This window comes from Conger conger, chromosome 14 (assembly GCF_963514075.1).
Source record: "Conger conger chromosome 14, fConCon1.1, whole genome shotgun sequence".
Taxonomy (NCBI): Eukaryota; Metazoa; Chordata; class Actinopteri; order Anguilliformes; family Congridae; genus Conger; species Conger conger.
In genome coordinates, this window is record NC_083773.1 from 43056099 (window position 1) to 43076354 (window position 20256).

Genomic DNA, 20256 nt, shown 5'->3' on the forward strand with positions numbered 1-20256 from the left:
CCACGGAGAGCGGTCACTGTGTAGAATAGCTTGCCAGACTTGTTGTGGAGGCAGAAACATTGGGTTTCCAAGACCAGGCCTGATACTATTTAGCTTTTGGGTAAACAGTGAGCACTAAGTACCCTTTAATGGCGAGCATTGTTTGGCTGAATGGCCTACTTATGTCATGTTATATTATGTTATGTTATGTTATGTTATGATACATGAAGTCCCATAAGCGTGCACCCAAACTCAACACTTAGCAAAGGCGTATTTGCTGGTTTTGAATTCGTTGGCAGCATTTCTTTGTGGATTGTTATTAAGAATAAAAGTTAAGAATAATTTAATTTAGAAAGGTTTTCTGAATGAGGCCCAATGTCGCAAGGCAGCTTCATTCTAGGATCATTTCAAAAAGGCAGATGAAATGCTGTGCGTTCATCAACTAGCAAGCAGTAGAGTTCATTCAGAAGTCAAACACGCAAGTCCTCCCAGACACACGCCAGATCAGATTCCTATCACTCTGAAGGCCAGACACCAAGCAGGAATGCCACCCCCACACAATGGAGAACACTGCAGGTTCAACTGAAACTCCGTCCAGTGGTGAGGCTATGGTTTAATAGCCCGGCAGAACTGACATTGACATTGGCTCAATGAGGACTGGTGCCTCAAGTTTATCACAGTGCTTTAGCTGCCACCAGTAGAGAACCAGTGCTTCCATTGGACAGTGTTTTAGCAAACACCCTGTTGTGAAAGACTGTGGGGATTCATCTTCTGTCTCTCTTGAAGATGCATGCTGACATAAAGGGCAAGCCGTCGGGATCAGGTTCCTGCCAATGTGCCCTGGGCAGCTTGCATTTCAACAGAGCAGACCCGTGGAATGAGCCTGTATTCCCCACTCTACTGCGCCGTGTCATGTGACCTAAAGGTCACGCCTGTAAAATTATCCCCATATGACAGTGAGAGAGGGAGAGAAGCCATCTTGGACCATGTAAACTGTTTCTGTTGCTGTGGGTTCTCTCTCATATCTAGACACTGGGGGTGACATTTTGGGGAAGATGTGATATTTGAAAGTTAGCTGAGTAAAATGCAATTGGACAAAGAGCGTGGTTGAAAGAGCCAGCAGGGAGGAAGGGAGGGACACATATTTGCAATCAAAGGTCAGGATTAACAGTTCAGGAAATCCAAACAAAAAATGCACCAGCAAGACGAAAAATAAAACTTTATATGTATGTATAATATGCTACATGATCAGGACATTATACAGGAACAGAAAAGGTCAAAGGTGAATAATATCACTTAATTAAAGGTCACGGCAACAGCATGTCATAAAAGGGCTTCTGCCAACTCTAACCCCCTTGGAAATTATTCCCTTTCTACAAACCACAGAAGTAGTCCCTGGGTCTGTTGCTTACCATTAAGAAATCACTGACCACTAGTTTTGCTTTCTGAAAATGTATTTTGACATTCAGGCAACTGATATTCAATAATTCATTCGCATACACAACTGATGTGTGACAACAGTAACAAATAATTGTTTGCAATTGCGTATGATCTATTCAAACTGGTATTTTTTATATTTTAACCAAACGTGAAATTATGAAGTCAAATGTTAAATGTTCATTTGATCAATAAACATTTAAAAAACAATCTCTAACGCAAGTAAATACAAGTGTACAAGTTTTTTGCAGCCTCTATGAATGGTATCAGCTGTGTAAGAGTCTGAAAGCACAGAGACAGATTAGTTGCATGCAGCACAGTTTAAAGATGCTATTTAAAGCGAGTTCAAGACTGCTGCTGCTAAAACATGGAGGGGTGACCAAGTGAAAGGAATGTTTTAATTCAAAGCTTTACGCCAAGTCGTTCATGTCATACGTTCTTTCAACCCGACCAGGTTCCAAGTATTTACATCAAGTGAAATACCTTTCTCATTACTTAATCACATAGCTCGCCATGGCAATGGTGAAATGACGTGATTGATTACTATCGATTCCAAGAGTCCCTCATTTGCCATCACAGTGTCACTACTATTTCAGTTTTCCATTAACATACTGTGGCTATCATTGTAAGTCCCACATCAGTGTTGTGCAGAAATCAGGGAAATAAGGAATCCTGGTACAAAATGAAAGTAGGTGGGGTTTAATTGACACAATTGACATACAAGCGTTTCGCTCTACAGAAATATGTGGATATTAAAGCTAAACCACTGACCCTGTACATGATATCCCTGTGAGTCAGCAGTGGTGGAGACTAGTTGAACAGAAGTGAACCCAGGCAGACTGACAGACGTGCCACCACCACTACTGTGAAAACCTTCCTCCTGAACGAAACGAGACCTTTCCCTGAAGCGAGCTTTCCTTTCGATCACTGTTCTCGCTGCAGCGATGAACTCCCATGATCCCAGGGGGGGTAAAAGGGCACTTACCCTGGGCGTCGCCCCCAGAGGTGAGCACGGCGATTGAGCGGCCTATGCCCAATTTTGTGGCGTCGACCGGCGGAGCTTCCGGCTGCTGCATGGTGTCTGCGGGGGGCCGAGGCTCGTCTGACGGAGAGAGTGAGAAGGAGGGAAGTGGGGTGCAGAGACGGAAGGCAGAGGCGGATTACGGAGATCCAGTTAGCCCTCTGTGAAAGCTCCCAACAGGCTGGCTCCTTGCTTCTCAGGGATGAGAGGGGGCAAGATATCAGTTTATAAGGAGCTGCGTGTCTAAGCTATCAAGTACACTAACACACAAACATGCGCACGCACACACACGCTGCCACCCTGGACTAAATATAAAATCAGCCACCCCAACCCCCTACTCCTACTATTACCTTTAAAACTAGACTTTCTTTAGTTACAATAAAAGCGAGGTGTCAAAGGTGATCTCAGTGGACATCCAATAATAGTTTGTGTGATGTCATTCTTTATTTTGAGGTTTGAATGTTAACAAAACCATTCAAATTAATATTTAATGGAGAAATACCTCAGTTCTAGTGTTAGCTGAATGAAATGATTCAGCTGCCGAGAGGTGTAAATGCTTCACCCCTGTAAGATAAGGATTTACACAGGAGGAATCGGATTTCCCCACATGGGGGACAGTCCGGGGAGTTCAGCTTGCAGTTCCCTGTTGCTAGAGACTGACACAGTGTATTTGTTTGTGGTGGAGCATACACTCCCAACATCCTGCTCCATGTCCCTCACAGCTCTGGGTGCATTGCGGCCATACTGAACATGGATTGTTGGGCTGGATTGTTGGGCTTTCCAATGGCAGTTACCATCCTACCCTGAGAGATGGCCAGTATTGCATGTGTCCCAGATTATGAGAGAAAATACATGATGGTTGTCTCATCCCATCTTAAAGGTTCAATAGGTAATTTCAGACTTCTAATAGTCAAGAGAGGAATAGCAACAACAAACACCTTCAAACCACAAAACTGTTTATCCCTCCCCCTTCTCCATAAATGCGCTGATGTTGAAACGCCATTGGCTGTGGCAATTAGAACCAATTTACAACCAATGAAATTATTGTACAGTTATACAATGTTTTGGTACAATGTTGGCCATCAACTGTATATTTTGAAAGCAGGCAGAGGGTGAGTCAACATGTCAGTGAGCGTTTTTCAATGATAGGAAGGGATTGACAATGTTTTAACATAAAAATCTTATCTATTGCACCTTTCAGGAAATAATAAGGAAAACAAAACATGAAGCATATTGAAGCATATTCACTCATTCATTATCAAGTTTCTGTTTTTTGTTTTTGGCTCTTTGTTTCTTAGACACTTCAGCACTTTCTGTTAATTTAATTAACCACCAACTGAAAAACCTAGTTAACCCCTTCACGCGAGCCCCCTATCGGCCATGAAACCAGCGCTGTGAGACTGCTCAACTCAGACATGCAAACACCCTCTGAGTGGAAGCAGCAAAGTCTCTCTTCTGGCTTGATTGGTAAGTGATAAGTGCACTCCGTATGCATTTGGGCAGTCGGTAGAATTCCTGTCCTTTTGGCTCTGTACACCAGCACATTTGAAATGAAACAATATATGTGAGGTTAGTGCAGACTGTCCACTTTAATTTGACATAGTCAGCCCCATTTCAGGGGACCGAATGTAATTGGACGGTTGGCTTCTCAGCTGCTTCTGAATAGTCTGTATTCAATCGCTTCCTAAGTGCAGGTATAATAAAGCTTTCAGTGTCGTGTCTTGATTCTAGGTCTTTTATTGGCATTTGTCAGAGGCCATCCCTCATCTTTAATTGATTTTCACTGAGCTACATGGACCGGAGGATGATCCAGCGACAGAGAGCCAACTGGAGCAGAGAGGCAGCAGCACTGCCGGGAGGTATATTTCACCAATATTACACGTCCATTTGGTATATATTTCTCCTATATTACCCCTCCATCTGGTATACATTTCACCCATATTACACCTCCTTCCAGTATATATTTCACCCATATTACACCTCCATTTGGTATATATTTCACCTATATTACACCTCCATCTGGTATATATTTCACCTATATTACACGTCCATCTAGTATATATTTCACCTATATTACATCTCCATCACAAATATATTTCACCTATATTACACCTCCATCAGGTATATATTTCACCTGTATTACACCTTCATCTGATATATCTTTCACCTATATTACACATCCATCATGTATATATTTCACATATATTGCACCTCCATCATTCATAAATTTCACCTATATTACATCTCCATCACATATATATTTCACCTATATTACACCTCCATCAGGTATACATTTCACCTGTATTACCCCTCCATCAGGTATATATTTCACCTGTATTACACCTTCATCAGATATATCTTTCACCTATATTACACCTCCATCAGGTATGTTTAGATTTTCTTCTGTTTCATGTTTTAATCTGTCTGAGTGTCTGCATGGGTGTGCATGAGGCACCATGTTGTGCCTCTTCAGAGTTGTACATTGGTTTTTGGTGGGAGTGTAACATCACTGGGTCCAGGGATATAGTTTGCAGTGTTGGGGTGTCAAGCTTACCTGCAGGGGCATTCTCTGCCAGGTCAAAGCAATCTGTGGGGGTCAAGTTTGAGTGAGGGGGGAGGGCAGCTGCCAAAAAGAGAAAAGCGAAATAAATATAAGGTATATTTCACCTATATTACAACCCAATGAAGTATATATTTAACCTATATTACACCGCCATCACATATATATCACCTATATTACACCTGCATGAGGTATATTTCACCTATATTACACCTCACATATATTATACCTCCATCACATATATTTGACCTATATCAGACTTCCATCATCCAGCAATTTCACCTATATTACACCTCCATCAGGTACGTTTAGTTTTTTTTCTGTTTCATGTTCTCATCTGTCTGAGTGTCTGAGTGGGGGTGCATAAGGTGCCTCTTCAGAGTTGTACATTGGTTTGCGGTGGGAGTGTAACATCACTGGGTCCAGGGATATAGTTTGCAGTGTGGATAGTTCGCTCTGGATAAGAACGTCTGCCAAATGCCATTAATGTAATGTAATTCAATGGGGGTTTCAAGCTTACCTGTTGGGGCATTCTCTGCCAGGTCAAAGCAATCTGTGTGGGTCAAGTCTGTGTGAGGGGGGAGGGCAGCTGCCAAAAGGAGAAAAGCAAAATAAATATCAGGTATATTTCACCTATATTACAACCCAATCAAGTACATATTTAACCTATATTACACCTCCATCACATATATATTTCACCGATATTAAACCTCCATCAGGTATATTTAACCTACATTTAATCTCCATCACATATACAGTCAGGTCCATAAATATTGGGACATCGACACAATTCTCCTCTTTTTGGCTCTATACAACACCACAGTGGATTCGAAATTAAACCAACAAGATGTGCTTTAACTGCAGACTTTCAGCTTTAATTTAAACAAATCAGGTGAACGGTGTAGGAATTACAACAGTTTTTATATGTGCCTCCCACTTTTTAAGGGACCAAAAGTAATGGGACAAATCTAACAATCAAACTTTCACTTTTTAATACTTGGTTGCAAATCCTTTGCAGTCAATTACAGCCTGAAGTCTGGAACGCATAGACATCACCAGACGCTGGGTTTCATCCCTGGCCAGGCCTCTACGGCAACTGTCTTCAGTTCCTGCTTGTTCTTGGGGCATTTTCCCTTCAGTTTTGTCTTCAGCAAGTGAAATGCATGTTCAATCGGATTCAGGTCAGGTGATTGACTTGGCCATTGCATAACATTCCACTTCTTTGCCTTAAAAAACTCTTTGGTTGCTTTCGCAGTATGCTTCAGGTCATTGTCCATCTGCACTGTGAAGCGCCGTCCAATGAGTTCTGAAGCATTTGGCTGAATATGAGCAGATAATATTGCCCAAAACACTTCAGAATTCAGCTTTGAACTGCTTTTGTCAGCAGTCACATCATCAATAAATACAAGGGAACCAGTTCCATTGGCAGCCATACATGCCCACGCCATGACACTACCACCACCATGCTTCACTGATGAGGTGGTATGTTTTGGATCACGAGTAGTTCCTTTCCTTCTCCATACTCTTCTCTTCCATCATTCTGGTACAAGTTGATCTTTGTCTCATCTGTCCATAGGATGTTGTTCCAGAACTGTAAAGGCTTTTTTAGATATTGTTTGGCAAACTCTAATCTGGTCTTCCTGTTTTTGAGGCTCACCAATGGTTTACATCTTGTGGTGAACCCTCTGCATTCACTCTGGTGAAGTCTTCTCTTGATTGTTGACTTTGGCACACATACACCTACCTCCCGGAGAGTGTTCTTGATCTGGCCAACTGTTGTTCACCAGGGAAAGAATTCTTCTGTCATCCACCACAGTTTCTGTGGTCTTCCGGGTCTTTTGGTGTTGCTGAGCTCACCGGTGCGTTCTTTCTTTTTAAGAATGTTCCAAACAGTTGATTTGGCCACACCTAATGTTTTTGCTATCTCTCTGATAGGTTTGTTTTGATTTTTCAGCCTAATGATGGCTTGCTTCACTGATAGTGACAGCTCTTTGGATCTCATATTGACAGTTGACAGCAACAGATTCCAAATGCAAATAGCACACTTGAAATGAACTCTAGACCTTTTATCTGCTCCTTGTAAATGAGATAATGAGGGAATAACACACACCTGGCCATGGAACAGCTGAGCAGCCAATTGTCCCATTACTTTTGGTCCTAGGGCGGCCTGTAGCATAGTGGTTAAGGTAAATGACTGGGACACACAGGTCGGTGGTTCTAATCCCGGTGTAGCCACAATAAGATCTGCACAGCCGTTGGGCCCTTGAGCAAGGCCCTTAACTCAGCATTGCTCCAGGGGAGGATTGTCTCCTGCTTAGTCGAATCAACTGTACGTCGCTCTGGATAAGAGCGTCTGCCAAATGCCAATAATGTAATGTAATGGTCCCTTAAAAAGTGGGAGGCACATATAGAAACTGTTGTAATTCCTACACCGTTCACCTGATTTGGATGTAAATACCCTCAAATTAAAGCTGAAAGTCTGCAGTTAAAGCATATCTTGTGTGTATAGAGCCAAAAAGAGGAGAATTGTGTCGATGTTCCAATATTTTTGGACTGTATTTCACCTATTTTACACCTCCATCACATTTGCAGTATTGTGCAAATGTCTTAGGCTCCTGTATAACATTCTGTACAGATAAGATTTTTTCAAAAATAATTCAATAAATGGTCATAAATAAATGTACTTTACATTTTACATTAGATTTTAGTAATTTGGCAGAATAGTTAAAAGCTGAATCAAATCAATATATTTTGTGACCACCCTTCGGCGTTAAAACTGCATCACTTCTCTCAGATATAGAACTGCAGGACAGTGTTGGCTAAGACAATCAGCAGGGAGGTTGTTCCAAGCATATTGGAGAACTTGCCAGTTTTTCTGCAGACTTTAGTTGGCTCCTTGCTTCTGATCTCAGACAGCCTTGATCAAGTTTATATGTAAAAAGTAGTCAATTGCTTACAGTAATATGTTACTTTTTTAAAATTAAATACAAAAATCTTGGTAAAACTAAACCTTTTGGAAAATGAGTATTTGGAAATCTCAATTACGTTCTTTTATACTAACACACACAAAAAAATAAACATATATATAATATAGTCTAGGGTGCCTAAGACTTCTGCACAGTACTGTATATTTCACCGATATTACACCTCCATCAGGTATATTTCACCTCCATTTAATCTCCATCACATATATTTCACCTATATTAAACCTCCATCACATATACAATACTGTGCAAAAGTTTTAGGCAGGTGTGAAAAAAAAGGCTATGAAGTAAGAATGTTTTCAAAATTAGAAATGTTAATAGTTTATTTTTATCAATTAACAATGCAAAGTGAGTGAACAGAAGAAAAATCTAAATCAAATCAATATTTGGTGTGACCACCCTTTGCCTTCAAACCAGCATCAATTCTTCTAGGTACACTTGCACAAAGTCAGGGATTTTGTAGGCATATAGTCAGGTGTGTGATTAACCAATTGTACCAAACAGGAGCTAATGATCATCAATGTAACATGTAGGTTGAAAAACAATCATTAACTGAAACAGAAACAGCTGTGTAGGAGGGTTAAAACTGGAACAGCCAAACTCTGCTTCCAAGGCGAGGTTGCTGAAGACAGTTTAATGTCAGAAGTCATACACCATGGCAAGACTGAGCACAGCAACAAGACACAAGGTAGTTATACTGCATCAGCAAGGTCTCTCCCAGGCAGAAATGTCAAGGCAGACAGGGGTTTCCAGATGTGCTGTCCAAGCTCTGTTGAAGAAGCACAAAGAAATGGGCAACGTTGAGGACCGTAGACACAGTGGTCGGCCAAGGAAACTTAGTGCAGCTGATGAAAGACACATCATGCTTACTTCCCTTCGCAATCGGAAGATGTCCAGCAGTGCCATCAGCTCAGAATTGGCAGAAACCAGTGGGACCCAGGTACACCCATCTACTGTGTGGAGAAGTCTGGTCAGAAGTCGTCTTTATGGAAGAACTGTGGCCAAAAAGTCATAGCTCCAACGTGGAAACAAGGCCAAGCAAATGAACTATGCACAAAAACTCAGGAATTGGGGTGCAGAACAATTGCAGCAGGTTCTCTGGACTGATGAGTTGAAATATTTGGCTGTAGCAGAAGGCAGTTTGTTCGCGAAAGGGCAGGAGAGTGGGACAAGAATGAGTGTCTGCAGGCAACAGTGAAGCATGGTGGAGGTTCCTTGCAAGTTTGGGGCTGCATTTCTACAAATGGAGTAGGGGCTTGGGTCAGAAGTACAAGCAGATACTTATCCATCATGCATTACCATCAGGGAGGCATCTGATTGGCCCCAAATTTATTCTGCAGCAAGACAACGACCCCAAACATACAGCCAATGTCATTCAAAACTATCTTCAGCGTAAAGAAGAACAAGGAGTCCTGGAAGAGATGGTATGGCCCCCACAGAGCCCTGATCTCAAAATCATTGAGTCTGTCTGGGATGACATGAAGAGACAGAAGCATTTGAGGCTGCCTAAATCCACAGAAGAACTGAGGCTAGTTCTCCAAGATGTTGAGAACAACCTACCTGCCGAGTTCCTTCAACAATTGTGTGCAAGTATACCTACAAGAATTGATACTGTTTTGAAGGCAAAGGGTGGTCATACCAAATATTGATTTGATTTAGATTTTTCTTCTGTTCATTCAGTACTTCTGTTCATGCATTTTGTTAACTGCTAAAAATAAACTATAAACATCTCGATTTTTGAAGGCATTCTTATTTTACAGCAGTTTCTCACACCTGCCTAAACCTTTTGCACAGTAATGTATATCACACTTCCTTCATGTATATATTTCACCAATATTACACCTCCATCAGGTATGTTTAGATTTTGTTTCATATGTCTCTGAGTGGGGGTGCATAAGCTGCATTAGTTTGCGGTGGGAGTGTAACATCACTGGGTCCAGGGATATAGTTTGCAGTGCGGGGGTCGTTCTGGATAAGTCTGCCAAATGCCATTAATGTAATGGCATATCAGGTATATTTCACCTACATTTAATCTCCATCACATATATTTCACCTATATTACACCTCCATCATTCATATATTTCACCTATATCACACCTGCATCAGATATGTTTAGATATTTTCTCATCTGTCTGAGGGTCTCCGTGGGGGTGCATGAGGTGCCCTATTGTTCATGATTTGCGGTGGGAGTGGAACATCACTGGGACCAGTTTGCAGTGTCAAGCTTACCTGTAGGGGCATCCTCTGCCAGGTCAAAACAATCTGTGCGGGTCAAGTCTGTGTGAGGGGGGAGGGCAGCTGCCAAAAGGAGAAAAGCAAAATAAACACTTCACTGACAGCAAGCAGGACAGTAAACCCCTAAATTTAAAAAAAATGTTCCTGTCATTAGATCAACATCAAATAAAGTTAAACCGGTTTCTGGTCCTGTTGCTCCAGATGCATCACTCTCCCTCTCTAAACTGCTCAATATACTTTCCTTCATTTGGACTTTTCTGAGACTGGTGCGTGGGGGGTTGGACCCAAAATGCATGACTCAGAAACAGGGGTGTAATAAAGTCCCATCAGGGCTTTATTCAGGGAGTGTCCAGTGAGCATAGTCAAAAAACAAGCAATGTTCATACACGTAAAATCCAGCCAAAACCGAAGTACAGTACCGAGGGAGAAGGCAGTCTCGTAATCGGTACACCATGCAAAAAGTCTGGTAACCAGGAAAGCGGTCAGCGGGGCAGAAGTACAGGCAGACGGTAGGCAGGCTCAGGGTCGAGGACGGCGCAAGAGTCAAGACCGAAGTCTGCTCCGCGGGGCAAAAGCACAAATACAGCAGGCAAAGTCATGGTACAGGCAGGCAATGGTCAACAAAACATAAGTCAATAATCTTTGGTCAATGAACAGGCTTGGATCGTAACGGGTAGACAATGGCTTGACAAAAACGCTCAAAAGTGCACTGACGAACATGGGGCAACAATTTTGCTAAGACATGACATGCAACTGAGCTTTATATGCAGGTGTAGACAGGTGTAGACAATTAGCTTGAGAGCAGCAAGAGAATGGAAATCAGGTGTGGAGGATTGACAAGTTAACGAGGTAATTAGTAATCCTTAGTAATAAACCTATCCTTCCCTAGCGTTAGTAAATTAGTAAATGACATGCACATGCTTATGCACCAAATGGCAGTTCAGAGTATCCGGCCTTCTTGGAGTCACTGGGCGGCATCCTGGAAAGGGTGCCACCCGGAGACTCCATAGTTCTGCTGGGCGACTTCAACGCTCACGTGGGCAATGACGGAGAAACCTGGAGGGGGGTGATTGGGAGGAACGGCCTGCCTGACCTGAACCCAAGCGGTGTTTTGTTATTGGACTTCTGTGCTGGTCATGGATTGTCGATAACAAACACCATGTTCGAGCATAGGGTAGCTCATAAGTGTACTTGGTACCAGAGCACCTTAGGCCAAAGATCGATGATCGACTTTGTGGTCGTATCATCAGACCTGCGGCCGTATGTCTTGGACACTCAGGTGAAGAGAGGAGCAGAGCTGTCAACTGATCACCACCTGGTGGTGAGTTGGATCAAGTGGCCGGGGAGGCTGCCGGACAGACCCGGTAAACCCAAACGTGTAGTGAGGGTGAACTGGGAACGTCTGGCGGAGGCCCCTGTTCGCGAGGTCTTCAACTCCCACCTCCGGAAGAACTTCTCACGCATCCCGGGGGAAGCTGGGGACATGGAGTCCGAGTGGGCCATGTTCAAAGCCTCCATTGCAGAGGCGGCAAGCAGGAGCTGTGGCCAGAACGTCTGTCGGGGCAGCAACCCAAGAACCCGCTGGTGGACACCAGCGGTGAGGGAGGCCGTCAAGCTGAAGAAGGAGGCCTTTCGGGCTTGGCTGGCCCGGGGGTCCCCTGAAGCAGCAGACAGGTACCGGGTGGCCAGAAGGGCTGCGGCTTCGGCAGTCGCTGAAGCAAAAACCCGGGTATGGGAGGAGTTCGGGGAGGCTATGGAGAAGGACTTTCGGTTGGCCTCGAGGAAGTTCTGGCAAACCATCCGACGACTCAGAAAGGGAAAGAAGGGCTTGTCTCAGGCTGTTTTCAGCAGGGGGGGAGAACTGCTGACCCGGACTGGGGATATTGTCGGGCGGTGGAAAGAGCACTTCGAGGAGCTCCTGAACCCGATCAACACGTCCTCTGTGGAAGAGGCAGAGCCTGAAGACTCAGGGGAATCTGCACCTATATCCCTGGCGGAAGTTGCTGAGGTAGTCAAAAAGCTCCTCAGTGGCAAGTCGCCGGGTGTAGATGAGATTCGCCCTGAGATGCTGAAGGCTCTGGACATTGTTGGGCTGTCTTGGCTGACACGCCTCTTCAGTGTCGCGTGGAGGTCGGGGACAGTACCTGTAGAGTGGCAGACCGGGGTGGTGGTCCCCATTTTCAAGAAGGGGGACTGGAGGGTGTGCTCCAATTACCGGGATATCACACTCCTCAGCCTCCCTGGGAAAGCTTACTCTAGGGTACTGGAAAGGAGGCTCCGACCGACGGTCGAACCTCGGATTCAGGAGGAGCAATGTGGCTTCCATCCTGGCCGTGGAACGGTGGACCAGCTCTTTACCTTGGCAGGGTTGCTGGCGGGGTCATGGGAGTTTGCTCATCCAGTCCATATGTGCTTTGTGGACTTGGAGAAGGCTTTCGACCGTGTCCCCCGGGGAACCCTGTGGGGTGTACTGCGGGAGTATGGGGTACCGGGGCCGTTGTTACGAGCCATCAGGTCCCTGTATAACCAAAGTGAGAGCTGTGTCCGCATTCTCGGCACAAAGTCAAGCACGTTTCCGGTGGGTGTTGGACTCCGCCAAGGTTGCCCCTTGTCACCGGTCCTGTTTGTGGTATTCATGGACAGGATCTCAAGGCGCAGCCGAGGTGAGGAGAGTGTCCGGTTTGGTGACCTCAGAATCGCATCTCTGCTTTTTGCGGATGATGTGGTTCTGCTGGCTTCATCGGACCGTGACCTTCAGCACGCACTGGAGCGGTTTGCAGCCGAGTGTGAAGCGGCCGGGATGAGAGTCAGCACCTCCAAGTCCGAGGCCATGGTTCTCTGCCGGAAAACGGTGGATTGCTCCCTCCAGGTTGGGAACGAGTCTTTGCTCCAAGTGAAGGAGTTCAAGTATCTCGGGGTCTTGTTCACGAGTGAGGGTAGAAGGGAGCGTGAGATCGACAGGCGGATCGGTGCAGCGTCAGCAGTAATGCGGGCGTTGCACCGGACCGTTGTGGTGAAGAGGGAGCTGAGCCGGAAGGCGAAGCTCTCGATTTACTGGTCGATCTACGTCCCAACCCTCACCTATGGTCACGAGCTTTGGGGAGTGACCGCAAGAACGAGATTGCGTATACAAGCGGCTGAAATGAGCTTCCTCCGTAGGGTGGCCGGGCTCAGCCTTAGAGATAGGGTGAGGAGCTCGGACATCCGGAGGGAGCTCGGAGTAGAGCCGCTGCTCCTTCGCGTCGAAAGGAGCCAATTGAGGTGGTTCGGGCATCTGATCAGGATGCCTCCCGGGCGCCTCCCTTTGGAGGTTTTCCGGGCTCGTCCAACTGGGCGGAGACCCCGAGGGAGACCCAGAGCCCGCTGGAGAGATAATATCTCTCCTGGCCAGGGAACGCCTCGGGATCCCCCAGGAGGAGCTAGAATGTGTTGCTGGGGAGAGGGACGCCTGGAATACCCGGCTTTGCCTACTGCCCCCGCGACCCGACTCCGGATAAGCGGGTGATGATGGATGGATGGATGGATGGACATGCACAAGAAACGTAAGGTAACATGAACACATGGTTAGAATGTTAGTATTACCCAATCCTGATCTAAAGTTAATAGATTAGTAAGAAGACAAGGGAAATTGAAACAATTAGGGTGTGAGTGACAGTGAAAGGGAGAGAGAGAAAGCAGGAATGCAAGGTTTGCAGAAAGACACGAAAAAGTGTATGCTAAACAATGAACAGTACCACATAACATGAAACAAACATAAATAGTGACATAAGTTTGTAACTGTGACATGAATAAACTACATAACGTGACCTGACAAGACTAACAATTCAATCATAACAACTAAACATGAAACGTACCATGACATGAAAATTAAATGTAACAAGAAATAAAGCATAACAACATGGCAAGACTAGACTACCATAATACGTGACATGACAATAACATAACTAGGACAATGACGAAACATGAAACATGATGTGACAAACATGAAACGTGACATTTTCCCTACTTTTCCAGCCTGTTTATTACCCGATAACCTGCTCGGCCCATTTGATTTGCTGATATATCCATTATGACATGGACTTTTCTGTTACATTCATTCTACCTTTACGTTTTTATTTATTTATTACTAATTCGGTTGCGATTTGGGGGTTTAAAATGTGCCTCATGTCTGTGTATATGAGAGCTGCATCTGATCCAATAATCCATAATTGATAAAAAAGAAACTATCAACATTTCTATTTTTGAAAGCATTCATATTTTACAGCATTTTTTCACACCTGCCTAAAACTTTTGCACAGTACTGTATATATTTCACCTATATTACACCTGCATCAGGTATGTTCAGATTTTTTTCCGTTTCATGCTCTCATCCGTCTGAGTGTCTCCGTGGGGGTGCATGAGGTGCCCTATTGTTCCTGATTTGTGGTGGGAGTGGAACATCACTGGGTCCAGTTTGCAGTGTGGGGGTGTCAAGCTTACCTGTAGGGGCATTCTCTGCCAGGTCAAAACAATCCACAGGGGTCAGGTTTGAGTGAGGGGGGAGGGCAGCTGGCAAAAAGAGAAAAGCAAAATAAATAAAAGGCATATTTCACCTATATTACAACCCAATCAAGTATATATTTAACCTATATTACATCTTCATCACATATATATCACCTATATTACAACAGGTATATTTCACCTACATTTCATCTCCATCACATATATTTCACCTATATTACACCTCCATGTTTAGATATTATTCTGTTTCATGTTCTCATCTGTCTGAGTGTCTGCAAGGGGGTGCATGAGGTGCCTCTTCAGAGTTGTACATTGGTTTGTGGTGGGATTGTAACATCACTGGGTCCAGGGTTATAGTTTGCAATGTGGGAGTGTCAAGCTTACCTGTTGGGGCATTCTCTGCCTGGTCAAAGCAATCTGTGGGGGTCAAGTCTGTGTGAGGGGGGAGGGCAGCTGCCAAAAGGAGAAAAGCAAAATAAATATCAGGTATATTTCACCTATATTACATCTCCATCAGGTATGTTCAGATTTTTTTCTGTTTCATGCTCTCATCTGTCTGAGTGTCTCCGTGGGGGTGCATAAGGTGCCCTATTGTTCCTGATTTGCGGTGGGAGTGTAACATCACTGGGACCAGTTTGCAGTGTCAAGCTTACCTGTAGGGGCATCCTCTGCCAGGTCAAAACAATCTGCGGGGGTCAAGTCTGAGTGAGGGGGGAGGGCAGCTGCCAAAAAGAGAAAAGCAAAATAAACACTTCACTGACAGCAAGCAGGACGGTAAAGCCCTAAATAAATAAGAATTCCTGTCATTAGATCAACATCAAATAAAGTTGATTAAACCTGTTGCTGGTCCTGTTGCTCCAGATGCATCTCTAAACTCTCTCTAAACTGCTCAATATACTTTCCTTCATTTGGACTTTTCCCTACTTTTCCAGCCTGTTTATTACCCCTATAACCTGCTTTTTTAATTCCCAAATCGCTTGCGATTTAAAATTGCGGTTTAAAATGTGCCTCGTGTCTGTGTATATGTGAGCTGCATCTGATCCATAATCTCACATCCTCAACAGGGACTGCAGGTCTGATCCATAATCTCACATCCTCAACAGGGACTACAGGTTTTATCCATAATCTCACATCCTCAACAGGGACTGCAGGAAGATGGCTGTGTCAGATTAAAATATGAGTCTGTACAATCTTCAACATGGCAAAGGGATCAAGCAAGGACAGGCACACACAAAGGAAATGGTTGTAGTCTTCATATTTTAAAGAGGCTATAACATTATGGTGCCCCATTTACGTACATGTGTCATGTGCTATTGGCAATCATTGAATATCATTCCCCAATATGTGCCACTCTATTTTTTATTTATTTATATTTTTGCCATTTACTCCCAATTTGGTGGCCAGTTGTACCGTTTATTTCAATCACCCATGTATACTGACAAAACATCACCACAACCCTGCCCCCCCCGGTGGCCGGAAAGAGGTCGACACGCCTTCTGCAAGCTGCATTGTCTCAACCGGGCAATCAGGGACAACATGTGTACCTGATGGAGGTGTAATATAGGTGAAATACAGTGGTCCTCCCCCCCCACCACCCCTGGAGTGGGGGCCCAATTATACCGCTTCCTCATTCGCCGGCCATACTCGGATCTGGCAGGACCGTGGAGCGGGCCGTGGAGCTGTCCGGTGCCACCGAGGCGCATCAGCCACTCTGCGCTTTTAATACGCTCCATTTCAAATAAAATATGTATTTTACGTTTTTGTGTCACTTTAACTATTTAATGTAGCCAAATGTTTTCATGTTGCTCGGAGGTTATGGATTGTTATGGATTAAAAATAGAAGCTTAGTGATACGTTTAGCTTTCACATTGTAAGTGTATTCAGAAATGGAAAATACGTAGCTCTAATTCGTCTGATTAAGGCAGGCCATGGACAGAGCCCTATGGAGAAGCAGTAGAAATCTAATATATGGACATATACACTCAGTGGGCACTTTATTAGGTATTTATTGGACCTTTACTCTTCGCTTGCGGTAGCCTATCCACTTAGAGGTTTAATGCACTATGTGTTCAGATATGATCTTCTGCATACCACTGTTGTAATGCGTGGTTATTTGCATTACTGTTACCTTCCTGCCAGCTTTGACCAGTCTGGCCATTCTCCTCTGACCTCTCTCATTAACAGTGTGTTTTTGCCCACAGAGCTGCTGCTCTCTGGATATATTTAGTTTTTTACACCATGCTCTGCAGAGCCTGCTTTGCATTAAAATCCTAGGAAATTATTAAATTATTATTAAATTATTTCTCAGATAAAACCTAATAAGCAAGTGAGCTAACTTAGCTAAGGCTAAGTTTTGCAACAGAAAACTCAATGGATAGCAAATATGTTCAAATTATCTGTTAACCAAGCTACCTGTGGTCTAAACTGGCAGCTATTCATGAAGAGAAGCGTTATATAGTCCCATTATATAGCTCCAGTCGACAGACCTTTGGGGACAGAGCCTTCAGTGTGGGAGCACCACCCTCTGCAACTCTCTCCCCATAGAGATTCGCCAAACCCCAACCCTGGACAGTTTTAAAGCCGCCCTCAAAACCCATTTGTTCACTAAAGCCTGTGTTTAATTGATTGGTTAGCTTGTTAGTTGTTTGGTTGGTTTAGTAGTTGGTTTCTGTGTTGTCTCCATTTTGGTGTTCTGTGTCCGTGTGTCTTTTAATCTAAAGTGTCCTTGGGTTTGTGAAAGGCGCTCTATAAATTGAATTTATTATTATTATTACTAATTGCCGTGTTCAAATTAAAAGACTGCTAAAAGAATTTTAAAGTTGATATTTTTACTGCAATCCTCACTGTTGAATGAATCGCTTGCTTTCTTCTAGCTAGCATGGAATTAAGTGTCAGCAGACTCAGCATTGCTGTTTGTTCTGCCATCTTGTTACAGCGGACTTGAGACGGGTGCGTGGGGGTTGGACCAAAAATGCACGACTCAGACAACAGAGAGGTAATAAAGTCCTGTCAGGACTTCATTCAGGGAATGTCCAGTGAGCGTAGTCGAAAAACAAAGTTCATACACATAAAATCTCGAAAAAGTCTCGAAATTGGTACACCATGCAAAAAGTCAAATAACCAGGAAAGCTGTCAGAGGGGCAGTAGTGCAGACGGATGGCAGGCAGGCTCGGAGTTGAAAGCAGTGCAAGAGTCAAGACCGAAGTCCGCGCTGCGGGGCAAAAGTACAAAGACAGCAGGCAAGAGTTTGTGGTACAGGCAGGCAGTGGTCAACAAAACAGAAGTCAATAACTTTGGTCGGTAAACAGGCATGGCTTGTAACGGGTAAACAATGGCTTGCCAAACACACTCAACCGTGCACTGACAAACAAGAGGCAACAATCTCGCAAAGACATGGCACGAACACTGAACTTATATGAAGGTGTAGACAGGTGCAGACAATTAGCTTGAGAGCAGCATGTGGATGGAAATCAGGTGTGGAGGATAGACAAGTTAACGAGATAATTAGTAATCGTAGGTAATAAACCTATCCTGCCCTAGCGTTAGTAAATTAGTAAATGACATGCACTAGAAATGTAAGGTAAACATGAACACATCGTTAGAATGTTAGTATTACCCAATCCTGATCTAAAGTCAGCAGATTAGTAAGAAGTCAAGGGACAATGAAATAATTAGGGAAGTGTGAGCGACAGAAAGGGAGGGAGAGAGAGAAAGCATGAACGCAAGGTTTGTGGAAAAAGACATGAAAAAGTGTATGCTAATCAATGAACGGGAAAACATAACATGAAACAAACATAAATTGTGACAACAAGTATGCGAACTGTGACATAAATAAACTATAACATGACATAACAACACTAGAAAATACATCGTAACAAGAACTAAACATGAAACGTAACATGACATGAAAATGAAATGTAACAAGAAATAAAACATAAAAACATGGCGAGACTAGACTAAGATAATATGTGACATGACAATAAAATAACTAAGACATTAACTAAACATGAAATATGACGTGACAAGCATAAAACACGACAGTACTGAATCTTTCGTAACAGAGTCTATGTCAAACATACTGCGTTAGCCTTCTCGTGCATGCACTTTCAACAAGGTATGTCAGTCAGTAAGAGACAAAGTCGAATGTAGGCCAGTCCTTACTGGGTCAGGCAAGGACCCTTATGTCTTCAGTTATACATCTTAGTTTAAGGCTGGCAAAATGCACCCATGAGGGCCATGTAATTGTTGAATAATCTCCTCCTCAAGTTCTCCGAATATTCTAGTGAATTTAGGAAAATTAATTATACATATAATTGTAAAGTAAGTTTAACTGTTAAAGAGTTTGATATATTTGTTTTATATTTAAATATATCAAAAATATATTTGTATCCGAAATGTTCTCTACTTTCCAGTTCTCAATAAATATGTTGTACTTCAGTAAAATATATCCACATTAATGAATGGATATGCCTAAACAGTCCACCTAAGAGAAAAATCTACAGAACTGCAGAGTCATCCCCTGGGTTAGCTAAGTGCAATCACTTTATAGTACTCATAGAAAGACAAACAGCACAAACCTTTGCCTTCATCAGAGCCATTCAGAGTGCTTCTCAGAATCAAGAGTCCCACACAGGCAAGCAGTCCAGTATAGAGAACCAGCTTGCACACCAGGACCACCAGCTCCCACATTGTGTCTCTCACACACAGCTCCCATGTTGGAATTAATTGATATTAATAGCAGTGATGTCACTTTCCACCCCCAGTGAGAACTTGCTCCAGCTAGAGTGGATGTGTATTCTGCTTTTATCTTTGCACATGACACCATCATATGCACTTAAGTATGCATATATTTATTTGAGGGTGCTGATATAACGATGCCATGGAAACAGTATAATCTGAACATTTTAGGCGAGAAATAAGCAATGCAGTCGCTGAATCTTGATTCATATTTGATCTGAAAGTTTGATCTCAGTTCGGTGTGCCAGGCGAATTGCACTGACATGCACTGCAAAGCTCTTGTTTACATGACTCGTATGACCGGTCGGGACGTATCGTAAATGTTGTTCCTACCTTACATAAAAATCGAAAAAAGATTAATTGGTGAAATCACCATTTTAAAGAGATTTAGGGGATTTAAGAACAAATCTATTCAAGCAGGTGGTCTTTCATTGCCAAAGCCATCGCCTTGGCTTTCATAATCGGTAGGATATGCCAAATTCTGAGTAAAAAAATAGCTTTTAAACGCAAGATGTATGTAATGTAGCAGTCACAGGGCATGACCGACCCCTGAGGGGGGACACAAAGAGATGAGGAAATTACGGATAGCACCGGCATTTTACTTCTCACTAGCCGACGCTGGAGGGAGGGGAGAGTCCACGCCTGTACAAAAATAAACAAAAATTCTTCGCCCTGCCCCCTCGCGGCTCTGGGCAAAAATAATAAACTAAAATAACAAAGGCAAAGCAAATAACCCGAAAAGCTTTTCGCGGTCTGCGGTCTCAGGTCTCAGGTCCAGCAGGTTCCCGAAGCACACCTTTATA

General features: G+C 43.6%; 1 protein-coding gene across 1 annotated transcript in view; it reads right to left on the minus strand.

Annotated features, from left to right (window-relative positions):
- Nucleotides 1–2680, minus strand: part of pfkmb (phosphofructokinase, muscle b) — a 32433-nt gene extending 29753 nt beyond the window's left edge. The window contains exon 1 of the mRNA XM_061218640.1: nt 2402–2680. Within this exon, the coding sequence (XP_061074624.1) occupies nt 2402–2492 (91 nt within the window). The 5' untranslated portion in view covers nt 2493–2680. The remainder of the gene's footprint in view (nt 1–2401) is intronic.
- Between the last annotated feature and the right edge of the window lie 17576 nt (nt 2681–20256).